We start from the raw sequence: 25,014 nt of genomic DNA, 5'->3' as shown, positions 1-25,014 counted from the left end.
TTATATAGGAGGCTTCCATGCATGCATTTATTTCATATAGACTGTGTCGATCAGTGGTTATGTACTAATAAACGCTGTCCTATATGTCGAGTGGATATCGAAACTTTTCTACACAAGGAGCTTGAAAGCACTGCGTAGTTTAAGGTCGATTTTAATCATTTGTTTTTGTTTTTAAGTATAATCAGATAATATTCGCATCTAAATATTTTAAAAAATCCTATTCATGAGTAAACCTTTTTCTGACACTGCTATGAATGTTGATGTAAAAAATTTTACTGTGAATAATCAAAATATTGATAATGGAATAGAACTAAGTTCCTGAAGTTGTAGGAGAGGTTTGTCTTGATTTATTATCTTTGCATCCATGGATCATGGATATTAATAATAGTGTACATAAAAATGTTAGGTTTGTTTATTATGCGTTATTATATTAATAAAACATGTATTTTGTCCGATAATTTATCTTGTATGTAATATTTCGGATAATAACAAATTGTTAGATTATATGAAACATATGAAGTGGTATAAGTCTTCGTGTTTTTTATTCTACTTTTTTAATATGTGTCACATACACATAAAAAAGAAAAAAAGAAATTTTAATTATTGATAACAGCCAATATAATGAATAATTATGAAAAAATATATTCCTGTGTTATAGTAATTTTCCAATGGGTGCTATATTGATATAAATTTTATATACATTAAATATATTCTAATGATTTGTGAAAAGAGTTAAAGATTTCATATTTGAATGATTTCTTGAGGCTATGTATACTTTTCATAAGTTTTTATATTAAAAGAATTTTTTAATAAAACTAAACTATAATAATTCATTATTAAAAATTATTTATTTTTCATAACGATATATTATTCTATTTCCATTTAAAATAAATTATCGATAAAGTTTCGTAAAAAATGATCTTAGATTTAAAAAACTTATTATTTTAGAAGATTTTATTTCCGCATAATTTTTTTAATATTTATTAAAAGAAGATATAATTCAATTTAATTTTAATTGACTAAATTAACAATCTGTATAATATTCAATAAATTATTCTTATTATGTCTAGTGCGCAGTAATAATAATTATTATCCTTTTGCATTTGAATGTTATCGCTATGGCGGCAAAAAAAAAAATAATTTATCATTAAAATCTTTAAAATCTTTAAAATTGGATGATGTCATAATGGTAACATGCTTTTATTATGCTTGTATATTTATGATTCTGTAATCGAAAAGTATTGTAAATGTCTGTTAATCTTTAATCTAAAATATATTTACTTCCAGATAATTTGTTGTTTACTAATATTTATTTTTGTATGCATAATATAATAATGAATATTAAAATGTATTTTTTTATATGTATAAATAAGTTTCGGTCGAATATATTGATAAAAGACTATAATACTTATATTTTAAATAAGTATGCAACATCTTTACTATCTTTAAATTACATATATTTTTATCAGAAATTTTTTATTCACTATTGTTTTTCGAGAAATTTTCTTTATTTTCTAGGTTATCAAATAAATCTTCACTAATTTTCCAATCTCCAATAGATAATATTGATTATAGATAAAAATGATAAAGATATATTAGTATTATGTTCATACAACCTATTTTTTTAATTTCATTTTTATAATTTATGAATAGAAAATAAAGATGATATATAATACGAAAAAAAAGAAATCATTGCTAACGCGTATAAGATCATACTTGTAAACATATTCTATCTTAGCATAATTATATGAATCAAATAAGTCAATCGATTATTTACTTTTGCTTTATTGAAAATAACTATTAAAGATAATGTGAGAATTGTATAACAAAAAAAACGATTTTAAAGATACAAAAATTATAATCTTTTTTATTTGAAATATTTTTAATAATAAATTTATAATAATAAATATAAATTTATAATGATTTATCATAATAAGCTGATTGTTTTTTTTGTCATTATATTCTATATAGGATTAATTGAATAAAGTTTTTATTTTTTGATTTCTCAAATTTTTTCATATTTAAATATATATATATATATATTCAAAGATTACACAAAAAAACATAATAAGTACATTTATGTTTTTATTTTGTGATTTTTATATTATTTGATAATTAAAAAAATAGATAGTAGACGTATTCATAATCTGAGTTGGTATAATGTAATAATAAATTTTTTAAAGTAAAAATTTTAGTAATTATAATTAAATGATCAGTTCATAAAATTTTATAAAAAATACCAACATATTTTTAAAATTTTCATTTAATACATTAATTTAAATTTTAATTATTATCTACTTTTATATTCTTTTTTATTTTAAAACCATTCTATCATTAATCATTCTACAATAAGATATTAAATATATTTGTCGAAAATAAAATTTCGAATTGTTTTTTTCTCTTATATAATTTTCTAAAAAACTACTGACATAAAATTGTATATCAATTGTATACTTATATATTTATGTGACTAATTAAATGAATGAACACGTTGAAACGAGAAAAGACAATTGTCTTGCCTTGGCCTGCAACTGGGAAGAATGCAAAAGAAATTAGTTAGCCACCAATGACGCGATATATGATTGACGCGATCCGCACTCTCTTTAATACCACTTGGAGAGCACTGAATTCAACTTGTACATGGAAAAGAGAGGGAGTGCCTCTCGATCGGTGGCTATATAGCCAGTTACAGGACTGATCGTTTCAGTTCTTAACTCCTCGGTCAGGATTTGTTCACTTTTTTTTTTCCCCACATTATCGATCTTTTAGGATTAACCCAATCCTATTTTGATTCCTTTAAATATTGTTACGGATTCGCGCGATGTCAATGATAAATACAGTGATCCATGTGGTCGATTCGTGTCTGTGAAAATTGCAGTTTAAACAATTTTGAACTGGTTTTTAAACAAATTTATAGAATTTAGATATAAATGCAAAAGCAAATGCAATACGATGCATTTGGGAACATAGAAAGATCAATTCGCGATCTTTTTTCACGTAAACCGACACAATCCATAATTTTGACGAGAGAAAGGTGATCGAATTTTTCTAACGATAATTGATTATTGATTTTTGAAGAGTTTATTTTTCAAAAAGATGCCTCCTCAAGAAAAGTTTGAAACGTCTGTGCATTTGAACGATAACCGGGATAATAATTTGAATTGTGAGAACTCGATGGATATTCAAATACCGGAAGCAAATGAGATCAAAGAAGAAACGAAGGATTTAGATTTTGACGAGTTGTTACCCTATGTCGGAGAATTTGGACTTTATCAGAAGATTCTGTTTATACTGATGATTCCTTTTACTTCATTTGTGGCATGGGTTTATTTCTCACAAATCTTCATCACGTTAATACCGGAAAAATATTGGTGCTGGGTACCGGAACTAAAGAATCTGACATCCGATGAAAGGTAAGCAGATAAAATACATTGAAAATATTTTATAATAAGATAGAAGTTTAGATATTTTAAAAAGAAAAATATTTTCATTAGATGAAATCAATTTTGAGATTGAAATCTGAAATCGCAGCAATAGATTTTATTTAGCTTCATATATCTATCGATAAGATATAGGATAAATAGAATTGTTCAAAATAAATGGATAAATGATTTTTAACACAAAAATATAATAAAAAAATTTTTTTAAAATTCATGAAAACTTTTTAAAAAAAGAAACTTTACAATTTATTTAATAATAAAATTATTTATTGTTTATTTGAAGTTATAATAATTATTTGTTCGATGATTCTTTTATCATGAGAGATAAAAATTAGGATTGATAATTTGATTAAGATCAAAGATAAATCTTTCGTTCTGTTGTGTCTGTTCTAAAATTGATATCTTTACTGAATAAATAAACAGTCCCATAAAAGATATATAAAAGATTTTGATTCATTTATTGAAATATCTTAGCATTTATAAACGCACATGAGATTAAAAAGATTTTTCTTAATATTAATAGTAAGATTCTATTTAATGAATCAAAGGATAAATTAAACAAAATCTTTTATATCATGTTTTTTAATCATTTTATAATAAGCAATTCATTTGCCAAATCTTGATATTATAGTTAACATACAGTATATTATAATATAAGCATATATATATATATATATGCATTTATAAGAAATCTTTTAAATTCTTTTGCAAAATTCTTATGAAAACCTGAATCATAAAAACTATATTGGTTTCTTTATTCTTTAAAAATTAAGATATTCATATATCTAATTAAAATTCAAATTATTCAAATTTTTTCTTTTTTTTTTGTCTTTAAATCTAATTTTTCTTGATATAAACAATTTTTTTTACTTGATATTTAAATTTTTATCTTTAAAATATTGAAATGAATATTTTTGTATTTATTATATACATTTGATAAAAAAAAGTGAAAAATAGATATAATAAAGTGATAAGAATGAAAAATAGAAATCATTATTGATTCAATTATTCAGATTCAATAATTCAGTCTGATGAAAATTCTGATCGGATTGCATTTATGAGTATGGGTGTTTATGATCGTATTAATTTTGTGATTGTATTGGCAATAAAAAATTCTAATGACGAACGATTATCAACATTTAATATCTGTTTTGTGATTCAGGATAAATTGGATACACGTCGACAATCTGGATAAATAGTTTTTGCACATATTATTTAGTTATTGAACAAGGCACGTACAAAGATAATATTTTAATGATCTAACATCGTTTTGATTTTTCTTTTTTTTTTGATCTCTAAATACGGTTAGATAAAAATTAATTTTCTTAAATTGAAACTTTTAATATTTTCACATTACTATAAAATATATAAAATAATCTTTTTAATTTCTAAAAATTGAAAATTACTTATTTATAAAAAGTAGTGATTACTTATAATACCAATTATACATATATATATATATAATCTATTAATTTTTTAATTCAATTTTTATAACATAAATCTTTAATTTTCAATGATTATTTAAAAAATTTTAAATTTAATTTTATATAATAAATTATTTACAAAAAATATTCAAACGAAAAATTCTTTTATCGCAATGGTGTTCTAATTGTTCTCCGATTTCAATAGCATTAATTCTGTTAAAAACGTTTATACTATGCTCGGCAAGTATGAATATACAATCATCGAGATAAAAAACTCAAACAAAAATGTCAACGTTTCTTTTAGCAATGCGCTGTGACGAAATGTTTTTTCAAGCTATAACATTGAACCTTCGTTTGCTTACAACTATTGCGGTAGGTTAACAACCTTCGATGTTATTTGAATAGTGCTGGTAATAGGTAACAAATCGTAAAAGTCTTCATAATATTTCTACAGATGAACGTATGCATATTACATCTGGATTTACATTTGGTTTTCTTTTGAAATACTTGCATAATAAGAATTATTGTTTTATTCTAATTACGAACTGATAAATAGTGAAATTAATTAAGTTCTGATTTCTGTTTTAACTTATTAGAAAACTTTGGAAACTTTGTTGATACTGTATTGTAACTTTCTCGTTAACGCGCCATTTGAGTCAAAGATCTTTCGATCTTCGTAAAAGTTGTTATTAAGAATGTTTCATGATAGAATAGATATTAAAATGAAAAATTATTCAGGATTTAATTAAATAATTTATAGCAGTATAAAAATATTAAATGTTGAATATTTAATATTCTATAATGATAATGAATGTAGAATATGTGATTAAGATAATAGTGGTTTTTGGATAAATTATTTCAATTTGTTTGATTTAATTTAAAGATGTTTCGGTCTAGTTAAGAAAGTTTCTCAGTAGAGAATTCTTAGAATGGAAATTTATATAGAATTTGTAAACAATTTATAACAATAATTAATGATATTTTGGCGATGATTATAAAAATGTAATATATACCTAGAGATAAGAGTTAAATATTATTTTAATTAAATATATAGCGTTAAATATATAAACTATATAAAGTTTTTATTTAAGAAAATATTTTATGTATTTTAATTTTAATATAATTTTTGAAAGAATTTGCAAAAAAATAGCATTCTCTATTTTCGTGATATTATATTATAATTCTAAATATATATGGATTATTTTAATTAAATTTATAATAGTTTAAATAATATTATATATTTAAAATTAAAATACATATATTTAAAATTTTAATATCATACAATTTCATATTTTATTTTTACTCTAATCTATTAGATAACATCTAAAAAAATTTTTAATTCAAGAATTCTAATTAAAAAATTAAAAAAATACCAACATGAACATTTCTGAATATTTGATATTTCAAGAAAACATATTCAAGAAATGACATCTTCCATTTTTTAATACTACATTATTATAATTATAATATTTTTTTTCATTTTCAATTTATCATTAAATTATATTTCAATGAAAACAATAAAATCTTTGTAAAAATATGATCCTCCATTTTCAATACATATTGTTATAATTTTAAAATTATTTAAATTTTAATCTTTAACAATAAACAAATTATAGATATATGATCACCTATATAAAAATTGTATTTGCCAATCCGTTAAAACAATATTTATATATAATAATTTGTAAATTAACCTTATTAATTCACGCCTACTACACGACATTTCGATTGCACCATAATCCGTTGTTAAGATGTTTCAAGAGTCGAAGGATATGTTGCAATATATTCGCACAATGCTCCCTGGATAAAATTCCTCGAGTCGGTATTATCGTGTTCGAGGCGTAAACACACTTGAACCTTCATGCAAACAATGAGAGCGTGAACATAAAAAAATGGCGTTGAGCACGTAACATTCGGTTTGATATCGTTGATTGCGATGAAAAACGACAGAACATAGTTTTACGTAAAAGGCATTTACCCTGTGCATATAATTATGCAAAAATGTATGACGATGAAATATACTTTGATGATGCAATTCAAATTTTAATGGAAATTAGGCATGCACTGACAACTTTGTTGATCTCATTTAAAACAGACATTATATTTTAATGCAGTAACAAATATAATGCAATTATCGATGCAAAAGCAATTTGTACTTTTTCTTTGCCAAAGAAACGCTTGTTAGTTTCTATCGAGTGGAATAATTAATTGGCGAAAGAATTGCCTTTTAAAGGGAACAGAACAGATTCTTTGTTAAAATTCTCGAAACTTTCTAATAATATTAATTATGAACAGATGTGTATATATATATAGTAATAATAGTCATGATTTGTTTAATTGAAAGAAAAAGTTTTTGAATGAAAATTATTTAGCGTTTAATAGATTATAATATAATATCAATATGCAAATTTTCTCATTGAGTAACCATTTAAGATGATTGTTGTTTTTTTATTTCTAATTAAATTTCACATTATAATAATGAAATGATATTTTATTTAGTAAAATTAAACTCTGAAATAATTAATGTCAAAAATCTTAATTTCGATAATTATCTGTTTGTAATTTAAAGCTTTTAAAGTTTTAATCAATCTAAAATAATTTAAAGTTTTAATCAAATTGCACAAAATGTAAATGAAATTATATTTTTTTTTTCATTTGCTATTGTAAATAATGTTTATAGATATTTTACGATATTTGATTAATTCTTTTTCAATGATTTTCTTAAATAATTATTCCTTTCTTAATATTTTTATAATATTTAAGAGTTGAAAATTTTTTTAAATTATTGAAATATGTAAAAACGATTGAAAAAAAATGACTCTTTCTACTATATTGTAATTATCAAATTATTACAATTAATATAATTTAATAGCGATTGGAAATCGCATTGCAAGAAAGAATGTTGCAATATAAAATTTAATGTGGTTAAAACAATTATTATTTAATTTAATTAATGTGATATTAAAAATTTAATTATGGAAAAAAATCGTATTTCTAAATAGGATTGTGACTAATCGTCTCTGGCTGATCAGTGACGATCCAAATCTACTTTAAGCAGACAAGAATGATAATATGCATCACTTATTCCGCTTATTATCTCAATTCTTAAAGCTTTTACCGGCGAATATAATATGAAAAATTTAGCATAAATATTTATGTCTTCGCAACAAAACGATATTTTTTATTCATTTTTTTTTAAATACGATTAATTACGATTTATAAAGTTTGATTAGATACAGATGATATTTTTTTCAATAATAGTATTATCGAATGTTTCACTTGTATTGAATTGAAATTTTATAAATTCATGCAATTAATCGGGAATTTTTTAGAAATTCTTAGAAATTTTTCTTAGAAAAAAATTTTATAATGTGGTATAATATGGTTTAATTAAACGTTTAAATTCTTTCATATATTATATATTTAATAATTCTAGTATAGATAATAGTTTTCCTGAAGTAATTATATCTATTAAAGAATTTAATATCAGAATATTATTATATTAGTAATCATTTCAATTTAATGTTTTTGTTTTTTATTTATTTTCCATAAATCAAGACTTTTTTTTTTTAATATATTTTTCTTTGAAAAATTTTTTATTCATTTAAGAAAATACAAAAATTAACAAAGATCATTATTAATCTTTTAGTATTCTTTTTATATTTTTATATTATTATATTTGTTTTTAATATATGAAGGAAAGAAAAATAATATAACAATAATAAGTTTCAAGAAACAGTGGTTTATTTTCAAATTAATAATCATATCAATAGGATATTGCTTTGTTTTGTTTCTTCTTTTATAAATATCAAAAAATATATTAAGAAAAATATCTAGAAATTTTATGCCATATTGATTGCAATAAGTAATATATTATATATGTATAATATATATATTATATTATATATATTATATATCATGTGTAAATCATGAAGAAGGAACAATGAAACATTGAAATGTTGTAATTCTATATTCATAGATGAATATTGAAAATTATTTATTACAATGATATTATATTCTCATATATAATAACAAAATTATTAGAATTAATGTTGCAGATTTCATGATATTGAAGAATATAGCGAAACTTCAGAAGATCTCAATCTTGAGTAATTATAATGCATGTGAATCTTTGCTACAATGATACAATGACCGTTAATATTTTTTTTCTAACAATGTAATCATTGATATTTATATTATTAATACTTATAGATACGAATGATAATATAGATATAGTAGATTATATAATATCCTTAAAGGAAGTTTCATTGTTCGCTGTAATTATCAATTTGTTATATAATGAAAATTTATGAAATTTCATTGTTCATTACAGTTACAAATGTTCATTTATTATGTAATCATATGTCAATTAAATTTTTAATTATTATTTATCCATTTTATTTTGTGATAAATATTTCATAAAAATTTTATTATAAATATTCTAAGATAATAAAAGTCCAATAAGATTTCAAAATATATTTCAAAATATAGTTTTTAGTGTACATATTATTTAATGATATTATACAGATGAATAGAGTGAATTTCATTTAAATGTCATCATCTATGTTGACATCTGTTTCCTATTTCATTATAAATGTTTAAAAACAGACAATTGTAATTACCAGTAGCGAATTATCTTAATGATCTATTATTAGTAATAGTGATTTCAACGATATAGCGATGATAGCAAATCAGTCTTGCGGTTATTTAACCATGGTTTATTTTTTTTTTTAATTTTTATCCCTTATACTGATATTAGCATCTTCATAAAAATATTATTGTAGTCTCAATTTTCAATTCTGATAATATTATTTGCATATTCGATCATTTGAGTTAATTTATTTATGATTATTTATGATTTATTAATGATAAGATAATTAAAGAATGAGATATAAAATTTTGAGAACATAGAATTGTAAAACGTCTAATTCAAGAACTTTTTGGAGAAGAAAGTTTTCTAAGAAACATAAACTAAAACTTATATAAAATAAAATATAATTCCTCGATATATTATATTATTTTATGAATCTTTTATTCAAATTATAAAAATAAAATTACTTTAAAATAATAATTGACCGATAAATTTATTTCATTATTAAAACAGATATGTAATAACATTGTAATAATTATTTAAGAAATAACGTGTAGTAAGTTGAGAACTAAATGATGTTATTAATTTAAAAATGATCCAAATATAACAATTCAAATAAATTTTTTGCAAATAAAATTCCATTTAAGCTTGTTTTATTGCTAAATAAATACAACTCAATCATCGACATATAAACCGATGAAATATTATTAATTTAAAAATGTTACGCTTTCGATTCAACTGTAAATACAGCATTAATCATTCACCTGTTAGAATGTTCATATTAAAAGACATCGAACCATTATTATATACCATACACTCTCTTCTGTTTCAGACTCTCGCTAGCGATACCACTCGACCGCGAAGGTTATTCAAGATGTAGCATGTATGATGTAAATTATACTTTGATTCTGCTAAATGAAAGCTACGTGCCGAATCCATTGTGGCCGACGAAAACTTGTCAGCATGGGTGGGAATTTAATTATAGCGATATCCCTTATGCAACCGTGGCAACTGAGGTGAGACAAGAAATGTTTAATCTGCAACTTCCTCTTTTTGATTGTTTTCTTTTCCTTTCATTCTACTTCCTTTCTTTAACTATTATTTTTTCTTTTATGTTTTGGTATATAACATCTAAAGAATTAAAATCACTCACAATTTTCAAGTCTATATCTTTCGTGTTTTCATGACATTTAATAATAATATTTATTAATTATATTTAATATTAAATATAATATATGTATATGTTAATAATTTGTTTTTTTTGATCATATTCTTTTCGACATGTTTTGAATGCACTCTTTTGTCATTCCTTTTTTGGAATAATTTTATCAAATATTTAGAATTTTTTTCTTTAAATCAATTAATATAATAACTGATCATTTATATATAAGTTTTAAGTAAAATCCTGACTTGCTCAATGCTTTATGTCAAAAGAAATTGCTTGATATAGAAATATAATAAAAAATAAAATATATAATTATGTAATGATAAAATATGATGTTAGCATAATATATAAATTATTAATATGTATATGTGAAATATATTAATATTTAATAAAATATTTTATTATATTACATTTTTATTTTTTTCATTAATAAAATTTACAGATTTATAGAATTTTGTTTAAATATATTTTTAAATAAGATAAATTTCAAGTCAATTTTTAAGAAGATTGTTAAAAAATTTTGAAAAATATAAAATTGAAAATGATAAAAGAAATTTGAAGAATTTATATATAATAAAAAAAGAAGATGAATTTTTAAAAAAATATTGAATATAAAAAAAATAGAATATTATTAGTTTTATTTAGTTTTTAGTAAAGAATTAATAAATAAATTTTGCATCAAAATAATGGTTTTCATTCATTTGAATATTTTAAAAAACTGATTACAAGTCATTTAATTTTAATACGGCAATATTTCTTGGAATGCAAGTTCGCTTGATTATCTTTTGTAATTTTTTTCGTTTAAATGTAATAAATATTAAAATCAAAAAACAAAAACTGATTAAAAAATATTAAAATATTTCGTTTAAGGATGAAAATAAATAAAAAAAAATAAATATTAAAATCTGATATATCTAGTCAAAGAAAGGTATCAATAATTATTGAAAATATCAATAATAATAATGAAAACAATTATGAAAAATTTGTCAGATAAGTGTATCGTGAAAATTACGATTTATCAAATATGATAATTAAAGATAAAAAAATAATATTACATAAATATTTTTTTTAAAAGCACATCATATTTTTTATAAAACCTTCAAAATTCGTAAAATTGTTATGCCACATCATTGTAGTTTCTAAATATCAAGAGTATTCTGAAACAAAATTTACTAATTAAGAATATTATAAGTTCATACGAGATTATATTAGATATTATTTTATTCAATAAAATATATGTAATATTATAAAGATTGTGAAATGAAATAATGATTTAAAACATTAAAAAAACGAAATTGATATTCATATGTTTATTTTTCATTGAATTATTACATGTAATTATATGTAATAATATGTTAATTATATGTAAAATAGAATAATAATGATTTCTCATAATTTGATAATTCTCTATGAAAAATTATTTCTTTAAATGATATTAAAAGTCAATTCGATTATTTTGCAAATAAGTTAAAGTATTTATTCTTAAAAAAATGAAATTCTTGTCGGTATATAAGCTGTATAAAATTTTATAAATAATAGACATATACATATAACATTTTTTATTTATATGTAAAATCTAAATATAATATAACATATTATATGTTAATGATATACAAAAATAATAATGAATTGAGAAAAACATGATTTATTGTTATGACAACTAAACAACGGTTAAAATAGAAATCGCATAAATGGGAATCTATTGTAATAAAATATTATTGACAATATAAAATCCACCTTGATCATTATTTTAAAAAAAACTTATTTTAAAAAATTATGGAAGATAAAAAAGATTTACATGATAAAATAAAGAAAAAAACTTTTGAATTCTTATAGGTACAAAATAATTTTTTATAACGAAATATTGTTTATTGCTAAAGATATTTCTTAAAAGATATTCTCGAATATCTTTCATTTTATTCTGAATTTCATCAATTCCAATTTTTATATTGCTTGTTAGAAAGAAAATTTTCGAGAAGTTTTAAAAAATTTCGTTTTTCACAAAAAAAAAAAAATATATAAAATCCTAAATTCCATTTCTTTTTTTAATAAAAAAAAAAATCAAAAAATTGTATTTCATTCGAAGTTTTGTCTAATGAATTCTTTTTTTCAATTCTATATAAAATTTTTAAGATACTTTTCGTTATCCAGAAGTAAATCATTCGATCGTAGTTTTCTGCTGTAGCTGGAATGGGTTTGCCAATATGATTCCTTGCCAACCGTGGCTCAAAGTATTTTCTTCATTGGCGCCATATTTGGAGGGTTAATTTTTGGATGGATCGCCGATCAATATGGCAGGATACCAGCTTTGATCGGAGCTAATATGATGGGATTTCTCGCAGGAGTGGTTACGGCATTCACGAATACCTTTTGGCAGTTTGCGTTATGCCGTTTCTTTGTCGGATTTGCCTTCGATAACTGCTTCACTATGATGTATATATTAGGTAATTATTTTTTTAATATTTTTACTATCATTTTAGATTATTCGTAGCGTTTCTTATGAATTTATTTTAGAGAATTTTTGTAATATTCATCAAAAGATGACTTAAAAAATATTAATTAAAAATGTATAATATTCTATTATAGAAATGAAAATTTCTATAGAAAAAGTTTCTATATATATATATATATATTATATATATTTCACAATTACATATAAATTTTTATAAATTATTATTTTGAATTTCGTTATAGTATTTAAATATTTTCATGAAGTAGTATTGATGTAGATTTATAGATTATAAATACATGTGTACACTGATATAGTAGATATTTATTTTTTTATCATCAGTACACACATACTATGATATATTATAACTTATTTATTATATAAAATATCTATTTAAATACACATAAAATAGAGATTGTATGTTGTATAATTTAATTTAAGTTGAGAATTTAAGATAAAATCTAAGATAAAAGAAACTTGAGAATATTTATAGTAAATAGAAAGATCTTGAGACTTAAGTCATCGTGTAATTTTTACAGCATATTGCCTTTTGTTACACTTGATTTACGACTGACCTTTTTACAAACAATACATGCTTTTAAATTCTTCTGCGTTTGTAAAAAAACATATACTATACGAAAATTGTTTATTCTAATGCAATTGAAAATTCTTTCTTTTCTTTTTTAAATATCATGCAAATATTGAAATATCTTTATTATTCTTCAACAATAACGATCAGAATCAAATTTCTGACTTCCTCTTTTTTTAAACGAATAAAAAAATATTTTTTTGTATGTATAAATATAAATGATAGTTAATATTTATTAAATTTAAAAATAATTTTATCATTTATAATCATTTAATATACAAACGATTTGATTATTTCAAATAAAAAAGATTTTAAGGATGATTCTTGAAGGAAGAGAGTACCATTCTAATTTCTTTTTAATGTAGTGACATATTAATTTTTTATTATTTAGATAACTGCCATCAAATCTAATAACATTTTTAACATTCTCTTTATTTTTAACATTTTATTCTTTTCTACATAGTTATAATAAAGAATACTCTCTACAAATATTCGCAAGAATATATGGAGAAGGGAATTTATATCATTGAAAATAGGTGACGTAAATTCCTTTCTCCGAGGCCTCTCATATAGAGCATTCTTCACTATAATACATATAGAATAAAAATATTTTATATATAAATATTATGTATAATATTCTATAATTTGATTCATTTATTTCACTGTGCTATTAAACTTGATTATCATATATTATAAATTATATTTTTATAGTAATTACAGGATACAGATCTTTGAAGGGTAAAAAACTGAAAAATAAAAAATTGCTATTAATTATTATTTTCATCTCTTATATAACTAGATGAAATTCTAGCTGCAGAAATTCCAGCTGAAATTCAATATACAGTTGCTTAAATATACAGTTACTAAATATCTATATTATATCAGAAGTGAACGTATTTCCAGATAGAAAGCGAATGTGAATAATAAATAATATTTTCAATGTTTTCATAACTGTAAATATATATATATATATATATAAAATTTAAATAAATGATTTTTTTGAATTAAAAAATCATAATATATTTGCACTCGATATTAATACTATATCTATATTATTTTATTTATTTATTTCTCATAAATTATTTTAAAATTATAAATTATTTTGATAGAAATTTTTATAAATTTCTTTTTAGCCTACTTCTTTTATATGTTTCTCATTAATCTTTGTTTAAATTTTAAAAAATTTCTATTCCTGTATTAGCAAATATTATCGAATATAATTTTGAGATAAATTTATTTGAAATATTTCATATAAATCAATATTTATTTCTAAATTTAAATGAATAATATACCATCGATATTATATATATTGAAGTATTTTTGTTATAGAAAAGGCTACATGGAATACTAATAAAATATATATAAAAAAAAGTATCAATGCACATATATACATATATAAAATTAATACGGTATAGAGTTTGTTATGAGTAATTGATACAGGTTTCTTTGATTAAATAGCAAAGTATCCCTTTGATAGCATTCCACCCATGAAAATTGAAACTCCAGTGGCGTGCACAAACCGTGACTTGATGACTCAAGTGAGACTGGAAAAATTTATGACTTGTTCACCGAAAACTAGGCCAAGTTGACGAGATTCGTGAACAAATCGTAACTAGTTGATTACACTTTATTTGAATTTTTTTTGTTTAAGGTTTTTTGATAGATAATTGATAATGAATGTTTAAATAAAATTCGGTGAACTAGAAAAGTAACTCGGTTCGTATGAATTTTAGATGCTAGATCATATGTGTTAATTGACTCTTCAGAAAAGTAAAACGTAGATAGAAACTGAGATAAATATTATTAACCTGTTTCGAGAGGATAATAAATTATATCGAGTTCGTTGATTTGCAAATAAATGTATCTGTTTTTATGTATATAAAGTGTTTTTCTTGAAAATGATTAAGAAAAAAAAATTATATTGCCTTTTATTATTTTAAATGTAATGATTCATATAATTTTTTTGTGATTTGCACTTTTTTTCGAGATTTCAATGCCACTTTCAATTTTTTAAATGGAAGGCTATAAATTTTTTTATATGTATGAAAGTATGGTTCAAAACAAATATATAAATCATTGTTGCTGTTTAAAAAGATACAATTTCTTCTTTTAACACTTTCTCCAATTAATCATTTTTGAGAAAAACAATAAATAATAATGTGTATATTCATTATTAATATATGTATATTTATATTGGAGCATAACGAGTTAAAATAAGTGAAATTTGAAAGAAAAGTGATAGAATTAGTTATTTTTATTATATTTAAAAAAAATATGAATAAAATTGCGATTTTTTTTAAAAAAATTTATAAAACAATTTGTTTAATTTTTTTTTCAACATTCTTTCAACAATAAATATCTTGTTTGTATATGGAAATAAAGTTTTTAGATGAAATAAAATTAGATATAAAATTAAGAATTATATTTCAATAATAAAATACTGTTTTAAATTTGTTTTTGCTGCATTTTATTTATTTTTTATTTTATTAAATTTAACGTGCAGGAAAAATATCTTCACATAGCCACTTATTTGACTATTTTATTTGATTATTTTAAAATCGAAAATTAATTTCCTGATTATTTAGAATAAAGCTATAGGTTTTATTATAGTTGAATTTTAGTAACTTAAATCTTTATAACTTGAAAAATTCGACTATAATTTTGTTTATTTTCTTTTCATCACTATAATAAATCAAATTATAAATTTCTTAAATTGAATTATTTGCTACACATTGAAATATATTAACTCAAATTCAGAAAAATTAAATTTGAAATTTATTTCAAGTTAAATTTACAAGTAAAAGTTTAAACAAGTAAATTTTTATCATTAATAATAATTACGTGTATAATTATGATTGATTAATCGACTCAATTTGAATTTTTTTTCTTTAAGTTCTTGGAAAAATATTAATATTGCAATATATTTGTAATTTTCATTTACTGAATCTCTTTTATTCGAAAATTTCGATAAATTGAAATTTATTTTTAGCTCTATTTTTGAAATTTGAGTGTAATAGACGTTTAGATATACAATTATCAAGAGATGTATTAGATATATAACAATTTATCTTTTAATAATGATTTGGGTTGAAAGTAAAAAATTATTTTAATTAGAAATCAAGACATGACAATTTTATCAAACAAATTGTAAAAATCTAATTAACTTTAATCATCGTGAGAATTTCGTTTATATATCATAGTTATCGTGAGAATTTCATTTAAACATTTTATATTTAAATCTCTTAATTAAATCTTAAATTCTATTGTTTCTTGAATGACATTTCACGATATAATTGCAACATAATTGCAATATAAATTATATAAATTAATATTATTAATGAAATTTTATCATTTTCAAATCAATGAATTCTCTAGTATAAAATATTTTATAACAATATGAATTTTGGTAATAAAAATAAACGAGATTTTATCAATGAAAATTAAAAAAATTTTTCAATCATCTAATTATTTTAGGCAACATGAAATAATCAAATTTTAAAAGAGAAATTTCTAATCTAAATTATAATGTATCAAATTATTAATATTATATATAATTAATTAATAATAAATAATTTACAACAGGATTCAATATATAAAATTAAAGTCATATAAGTTGTTCTATGACTTTGTAATTTTTATGACATTAATTAAAACATTGACTGTGGACTACGAGTTTATTCATATTTGATTATTTGTTCGTGAAAATTTATTAGAAAATTATTTTATTTTATTATACTTAAGAATTCTGTTTATCACAATTTTTAAAAGTTTTTTTGCAACATGTATAGGAACATAGTAAAGGAACATATTGAATCTTTAGATAACATAGAAGTTTCATATAATAATGCATTAATACTCTAAAGTTAAAGTTTTTGATATCAATTTTTGATACAAAAATAAAAAAGACGTATAAAATATAGACGTATAATAGAGACGTATAAAACTAATCGAAAAGAAACAAGAGCCAGTGAAGAATATAATTGAATATCTATATACTTGATAAAAAAGTGTTGATATTTTAAATTGTTATAACTTTGTAAAACAAAATCGTATAACAATCAATTTTGAATTTGTTTTTTCCAATATAGGAAATAAAAAAATAAAAATATTTTTCTTTCCAAAATTTTAAAAAATTCAATCATTTAAAGAGTTATCGAAAAATTTTTTCATGAATTCACAATAGATTTAAAAATTAAAATTTTTTTTACAATATCTAAAACTATATAATTTTTATTATATCCTAACATTAAAGTTAAATTATTGACCTTTTGAATTATTGATGTTAGGATAATGAAAATTAAAAAAATATTAAATTTTTGTTTATGTTCAAAATGCAATAACTTGATAAAAAAATCATGTAATCATTATAAAAAAAATATATCAATTTTTAAATTTATTATAAATTTAGTAAAAATTTTTTAACTGATTAAATTTTTTAAACTTTTGGGAAGAAAAATATCGATACTTTTTTATTTACTATATGAAAAATGCTTAAGATACTTCAATGATAAAAAATAATAAATATAAAAAATGTTAAAAATAATTTTTGAAAAAATTGTGAAAGATAGATATACACTTCAATTTAAAATAAGTTCACACTGATTTTTTATGATTTTCTTTTTTTATGAAATTATAACAGTTTAAATCGACAATTCTTTTTATCGAATATTAGTTTACTTATATTTTTCACTGTATGTCAAAATATTGGATATCTATTGATCAAGATCTATAAAATAAACTAATTCAAAAGTAGTTCAAATGTTGATATTTCTTAGATTGAATTTGTAATTAATATGGTAATCCACTTTTAATCCTTATTAAAACTATAAATTACATATTACATAATACCAAAGGTGACAAGAAATATGTAGGCAACAAGACAATATATCGTGTGATTAATTAGAAAAAAACCGGAAGATAAAAAAAAGAATGGAAAAAAGAAATGAAAGAAAGAATATGAATTAGTTTCGAAACGTTAACAATGTCCTTGTGTTGGACATTGCTCGATCGATTTATAGACACGCGAGATATTGGCGATGATTATTGCTCTTTAATATTAAAGTTTGTAATTCAACTTGCTATCTTGCTTACAGAATCTTCATTCTTTATGATAAACGAGAGAAATCGTGCTTTATTACAACGTCATGCAATTGCACAAGTGTTAGCAACAAATCTTGGTAAAGATTGGGAGAAAAACGAATGTTTCTATTAAGCGAATACTATTACATTAAAAATAATAAACTTTGATAGGTAGAATGATGAAACGAGTAGAACAAGAAAAGATAAGAGGCTTTTTCTTTCTACGCTGTTTCTATGAGAATAATGTAATATTTTCTTGATCACTTTATTTGTTATAAAGAATGTGAATAATGTTGAATTATTGCAATTACAATCTTTTTTAAAACATGATTTTTTTTTATAATAGCTAAATAATGTGGACTTTTTATAATAGTACTAAATATATAATTTACATAAAAATATAATTTCGATATTATACTAGTTTTGTTTATTTAAACGATCAATTATCTAACAAGATAAGTATGGATGTATTTTATTTTAAATACTGGAACATATATCCTGAAAAAGTATCTAAAAACTATTAACTAATCTTTTTTAATGCACATTTATTAGGTATGTATAGTCAATTTTCCTATCCATGGTTTCTGTTAAATTATATTAAGTAAAATATTAATATAAATCAGAAAAATATGTCGATATCAACAAAAACAATCTAATGGAAATGTGTCTATGAAGTAATTTCTAATATTAATATTAATATTAATATTAATAACAATAGTAATAATTATATTGAAATTTTGAGTTAATGTTTTCCTGAATCAATTCCTTTGCTTATATTCAATGTGTTGCGAAAAAATTCATTCACGATATCAATGTTTGTCAAATCGATTTTACGTTAAAAAGATTGATTAATCAAGATCAATGATTTGATTTTTCCTTTCTCTTGATGTATACTATAAATTCTTAAATTTTTGAAATCTTTTTTTTTAAATATCTTGTATATTAAAGATATACAAGATATTTTATAAAATTTTGCAAAATTTTCTATATATTTAATTGTAAATTAAAATAACTGTTTGAGAATCGCAATTCATAGAAATTCATGAATTATAATAAATACAGAATAATATATTATATAATACATTTTTTATTATATTCTGATTAATGAAACGAATAGAACAAGAGAAATATCTTTGATCTTTTCTTTTTATGATGTTTTTAATAAAAATAATATCTTTTCTTGATCAATTTATTTGTCACAGGGAATAGGAAAATATTAAATTGCTATATAAGGAGAATATATTCAAAAAATATACATGTATAAAAAAACAACTAATTTTTATATCGGATCACAGAAATTAAAGTGACCTTGAATGATTGAAATAACCTTTGAATGAAAAGATGATTAGTATCTCATGAGTATATTTAATGAATTGAAAGTACGGTTTTAATTTTTTAATTATGTAACAATATAGGAAGTAACAAATGTGTGGAAATTTATCACCAGTGAAGAATGATTATTTGTACTTGCCATGAAATAGAGAGTAATTGTTCTTAATGAACAAACGTGTTAATCACTTAATTGCCTTGGTTTTAATCCAGAATTACTTTCAATTAGTTATAAATAGTTTCATTATAATTGACTACAATTTTTTTTTTTTGTAAAAATTATGATGTTCAAATCATATTAAATACTTTTTTTGAAATTTTCATATCTTTTAATATCATTTATTATTAGCTTCATTTTTTGCTCTTTCATTTTCATTTTGAAATGAATCACAATGGGAGATATTGCGATAGAAAAGTTTAAGTTTACACATATATTTATACACAATTTTTTGTTACATTTAAAACTTTTCCATTTTTTCTTCATCGAATATTATTTTTACAAATGATTTTTTGAAACATTACGTTTTTTTTTATTCCAGTGTTAGAATATGTTGGACCAAAATGGCGAACCTTTGTGGCGAATATGTCGATAGCCATGTTCTTTACGTTCGCGTCTTGTATCTTGCCATGGATCGCCTATTTTTTACTCGATTGGAGGATGACCTGCATTGCAACCTCAGTTCCTCTTGTTCTAGCCGTGGCGACGCCATGGCTGATACCGGAAAGCGCTCGATGGCTAGTCAGCCAAGGCCAGGTGGACAAGGCCATCAATATTCTGGGAAAATTCGAGCGAATAAACGGCACCAAGGTACCCGATGACGTCTACAAACGATTCCGTGTAAGAAATCAATTTATTAATCTTTATTCTACTTTATACGTACCAAGCTATCATGTACAGTAATGGTATAATTGGATAAAAGAGGTTTTGAATTCTAAAAAAAATAATCTGCACAAATAAATCAAATATGTATAATCAAATAATATAAGAAGAAAAAAATATCATATAAATAGAAATAAATTATTAAGAAGTTGAAATTTGGTATATTAATAGGAAACTTGTGCTAGAATATGCAAAGAGGAGGAAGCTGATAAAACATATTCAGTATTGGATTTATTCAAAACACCACGTCTACGAAATATCACCATATTATTCATCATTATCTGGTATGTATTATCTTATTAAATCATCAAAAAATTTGATTGAAATTGCATCTTTTCAGAATTTCACAAAATTTTATATTTTATATTAAAATATCCGATCATAGTCGACGTCACTTATAATAAGGAATTTGTAATTTCATATGAAATACGATGCTTTCTTTTATCGCTTTTAGAATTTTTTTTTTTTTTTTTTCTGTTCTTAGGATGGCGATTTCTTTAGTATTCGATGGTCACGTACGAAACGTCAATAATTTAGGCTTGAACGTGTTTGTCACATTCACGATTGCTGCGGCCACCGAATTGCCCGCAGACACGTTCCTCACGCTCGTTCTCGATCGATGGGGCAGAAGATGGCTAGCTTGCTGTTCTCTTGTCATTTCCGGTGTATTCAGCATTTGGGCTTCTGCAGTTTCCAATCGTTCGTATATTTCTTGTTTTACTTTATATTTCACATTTTATTGAATAAATTATGTTGCTTTTTTTATTTTTGTAAAATAAACGATTTCAAATAAGTTATATATTATAAAAGGCATAAATATACCTATTTTTATCCCTGAAAAATAATTACCAATAATTTTGGAAATAAATGATATATACTGTTATTAAATGCTAATTTATCAAAAAAGTGATTAAATTTTAAAGATAAATTTCGATTTGATGAATAATATTAAATAGTTATTAAACATATAATAGGTAAAAAAGTTTCGAGTAAATAATATAACAAATTGACAATATTTATGTATAGTTTAGTTGATTTACTGGATATATGGATTAATTTATTTTGCTTTCATAAAATATACATGTCTTTCTAATATATTATATTAATCCAATAAATTGTATATTATTATCTTCATGAATTATCGATTTATTATAACTATTTATTATACATTATTATATTGTTTTCTTCTTGTCTAATTATTTATTTATTATTATCTTTGTTAATCTTTTATAATACGTGTGAAAATACATTTATTTTTTAAATGTGAGAAGCTATTGATTTTATCATTACATATCTCTTTATTCTTTTATTATCGAACAATTCAATTACAGTAAATTGTTAGAACATTAATTCTTGCTTTTATTACATTTCTTCATAATAAAAATAATATTTTTTTCTCATAGAAGAAAAAAGAAAGAGAGAAGATAATAAGATAAGATTTATTTTCTAAGATAAAGTTTTGTTTATAATCAGATATTAGAAAATATTCCTTAAGAGTGATGAAGAACAAATTTATAGAGAATTATCAAATTTAATGCTTCTTTATTATATCGCTTTTATAATTTCAATGGGATTTATTTTCTAAGATAATTAAACTTCTATTTGAAGTTAGAAAATTTTAGAAAAAAATATAACATATATATACACAATGATTTATCTGATATTATCATTTTGATTTATGTCACTATTATTATCCATAGCGAAAAATATATAAGTTGATTAATTTTAAAAATAAATTTTAAAGGTTTTTTTTTGTTTATAAAAGTTTTTTTTATATATAAAAAGACACATGAGGATTGAATATATATTTTTTAATGCAGTAGATTGATATTTTCCATAAAAAAATGTAAAATTATAAAATTTATTAAAAAATTATTAATTTTAAAAAATATTTTAATTTTTATATTGCTATGAAATTATAATTTTTTTATGTTAATTTTATGTTAATTTTATTTATCAAATTATTAGCGTAAAATCATGGTTTTATAATAACACTAAAATTAAAATATTTCTTAATGATTTTTGAATTGATATTTTTTTATAAGAAATAGAAATAAGATGCATTAAAAAATACATAATGCTAAGATGCTTTAAGAAAAGCATATAAATATTTAATCTTTGCCTTTATATCTATTTACAAAAAATTAATAAGATTTAAAATGCCCTTTTTGAAACGTATATTTTTATTTTTTAATTAAAATAAAATTTTTTGTTAAAAAAAATAAAAATTTTACTTTAACATTTTTTTTTTCAGATATTTATACAGCCACTTTGGCAATTTTGGGTCGATTTTGGATAAATATCTCGTACAATATCGGTCTCCAATATGCAGCTGAAGTGTTGCCAACGGTAGTTAGAGCTCAGGGTGTAGCTTTGATACACATAATGGGATATGTCGCCAGTATCCTTGCACCCTTCGTTGTGTATCTCGATGTCGTTTCATCGATTCTGCCTCTTCTTGTGTTGGGTACTCTTGGTATCATAGGTGGTTTTCTGACTCTGTTCCTACCGGAAACGTTAGACAAGGATCTTCCACAAACGCTACAAGATGGAGAGGACTTTGGAAAAGATCAGAAAATGTGGGACTTTCCTTGTATCGAAAGGTAAAATCATGACTAGGAAGGAAATTTCAATCTTCTTATTTGTACGAAATTTATAAGAGATTTTTTTTATTAAATGTAAATAATTTTGAATTACTGAATTAAAATATATGTTGATATTTTTAATTTTTTTTAGTAAATTTAAAAAGCAAAACGAATTCTGATAACTAGATTGTTTATGCATTTATATAAAAATTTGAATGTATAAAATTTAAAAAATATATACGAAAAAAAGACAAAATATTTAAAGTATGCATTATGATATTTAAAAAATGAAATAAATTTTCATTTAAACTAATTTTTTTAATCATTTTTATTTTATATAAATATTTATAATTTACTGATAATAAAGTTTATTATTTAGTAAAATAATAGATATTTATGTTGATAATTTTTTTTTGTCTTAATATTATATATAAGTTGAAAATTATAATGAAAGTCCTAAAAAAATCAAAAACTTAATTGTAAATTTAACTTAAATCATATATAATTTGCATTAATTTCATATATTTCATTTTAATTTTTATTTGAGAATTTTTAATAAGACTGATTTTTAGTGAATCATTAAAATATAATAATAAAAATAATAATTAATAATCAAATAATGACAGATAATAATGTTATATATAATTGTTATGCATATACATTTTTAGTAATTAAAAAATTTTTGGCCTAATCAATAGTCATTTATGATTATTATACTTTCTAAAATCTATTCTTAAATTCAATTTTCAGAAAACGCAAAGATGAAGAAATACCGCCAGTCGCCATGTTCAGATCATTTTCCAGATGCAGCACGAGGAACTCGATGAGAGCATCTCTCCGTGGTGAAACCTTAAGAAGCAATATGATACGAAGATCAAGCATAAAATCCAAAAAGTTCAAAAGCTCAGTTATAGAAGTGGAAAAATTGTAGCGAAATATTCGCCATGAATATTGATCTCTAGTGAATAATTGTTAGTTTTCTAAAAAACTGTACAATATTAGCATAAAGTAAGTTGCAAAAGTAATCTCATTCCAGAATTCTCAACATTAATTTCCAATCCAAAATGATTAAAAATTAAAAATTAAAAATTTAAATTTTTAATTATCGTAAAAATAGACAACAATTAAACTAAGAATTTAGATTAATGTAATGAAATGACAAACTACTATTTGATTATTTGATATTATTATGGTAACACAAAGCGCTTTTTTCCTGCCATCAGTGTTTATATATATAAAAAACAGCTTCGAAATAGTAAAATTGTGAATTTTAAAACATGGTCGAGATAAAAATAAGTTGACCATTATGACATAGAATCACGTATTCTGTATATAAGTATAAAAATTTTTAGATCGATGTTAAGAGTTCGACCTCGAATGTTTGTCACGCGATCGAGGTACTCACGATTAATCGTGACTATTTTTACTTCAATGTAAAACTTATTCTTATACATATTTTGTAATAAAACCGTCCATAGAGATA

At 21.7% G+C, this 25,014-nt stretch overlaps 2 protein-coding genes and 1 long non-coding RNA gene across 6 annotated transcripts in view; 2 read left to right on the top strand and 1 right to left on the bottom strand.

The window, feature by feature from the left end:
- The window catches only part of LOC100864400 (uncharacterized), a 4,810-nt gene extending 3,981 nt beyond the window's left edge, over positions 1-829 (top strand). For all 4 annotated transcript variants that reach the window (XM_031916900.2, XM_012487372.3, XM_012487373.3 and 1 more), the window contains exon 13: positions 9-829. In XM_031916900.2, the coding sequence (XP_031772760.2) occupies positions 9-138 (130 nt within the window). In that variant the 3' untranslated portion in view covers positions 139-829. The remainder of the gene's footprint in view (positions 1-8) is intronic.
- Positions 1-2,726, bottom strand: part of LOC116414493 (uncharacterized) — a 3,523-nt gene extending 797 nt beyond the window's left edge. Inside the window, exon 1 of the long non-coding RNA XR_004225040.2 lies at positions 2,520-2,726. This is a non-coding gene — a long non-coding RNA (uncharacterized LOC116414493). The remainder of the gene's footprint in view (positions 1-2,519) is intronic.
- LOC100864195 (organic cation transporter protein) lies at positions 2,706-25,014 on the top strand. The gene is made up of 8 exons (XM_003694286.4): positions 2,706-3,413; positions 10,288-10,471; positions 12,806-13,064; positions 20,606-20,904; positions 21,118-21,230; positions 21,431-21,645; positions 23,201-23,549; positions 24,282-25,014. The coding sequence occupies exons 1-8, from the start codon at positions 3,097-3,099 to the stop codon at positions 24,460-24,462; spliced, it is 1,917 nt and encodes a 638-aa protein (XP_003694334.2). The 5' UTR covers positions 2,706-3,096; the 3' UTR covers positions 24,463-25,014.

The sequence above is a fragment of the Apis florea genome, unplaced genomic scaffold (genome assembly GCF_048593485.1).
Source record: "Apis florea isolate Af1SG1 unplaced genomic scaffold, ASM4859348v1 contig_2291_pilon, whole genome shotgun sequence".
Taxonomy (NCBI): Eukaryota; Metazoa; Arthropoda; class Insecta; order Hymenoptera; family Apidae; genus Apis; species Apis florea.
This window is presented reverse-complemented; position numbering and strand designations above follow the sequence as displayed.

Excerpts from the sequence above, each read along its gene's own strand:
- LOC100864195 (XM_003694286.4), top strand. The coding sequence starts at position 3,097 with ATGCCTCCTCAAGAAAAGTTTGAAACGTCTGTGCATTTGAACGATAAC. Across the intron at positions 13,065-20,605 it reads CACTATGATGTATATATTAG|TGTTAGAATATGTTGGACCA; the intron begins GTAATTATTTTT and ends TTTTTATTCCAG. Across the intron at positions 20,905-21,117 it reads ACGTCTACAAACGATTCCGT|GAAACTTGTGCTAGAATATG; the intron begins GTAAGAAATCAA and ends GTATATTAATAG.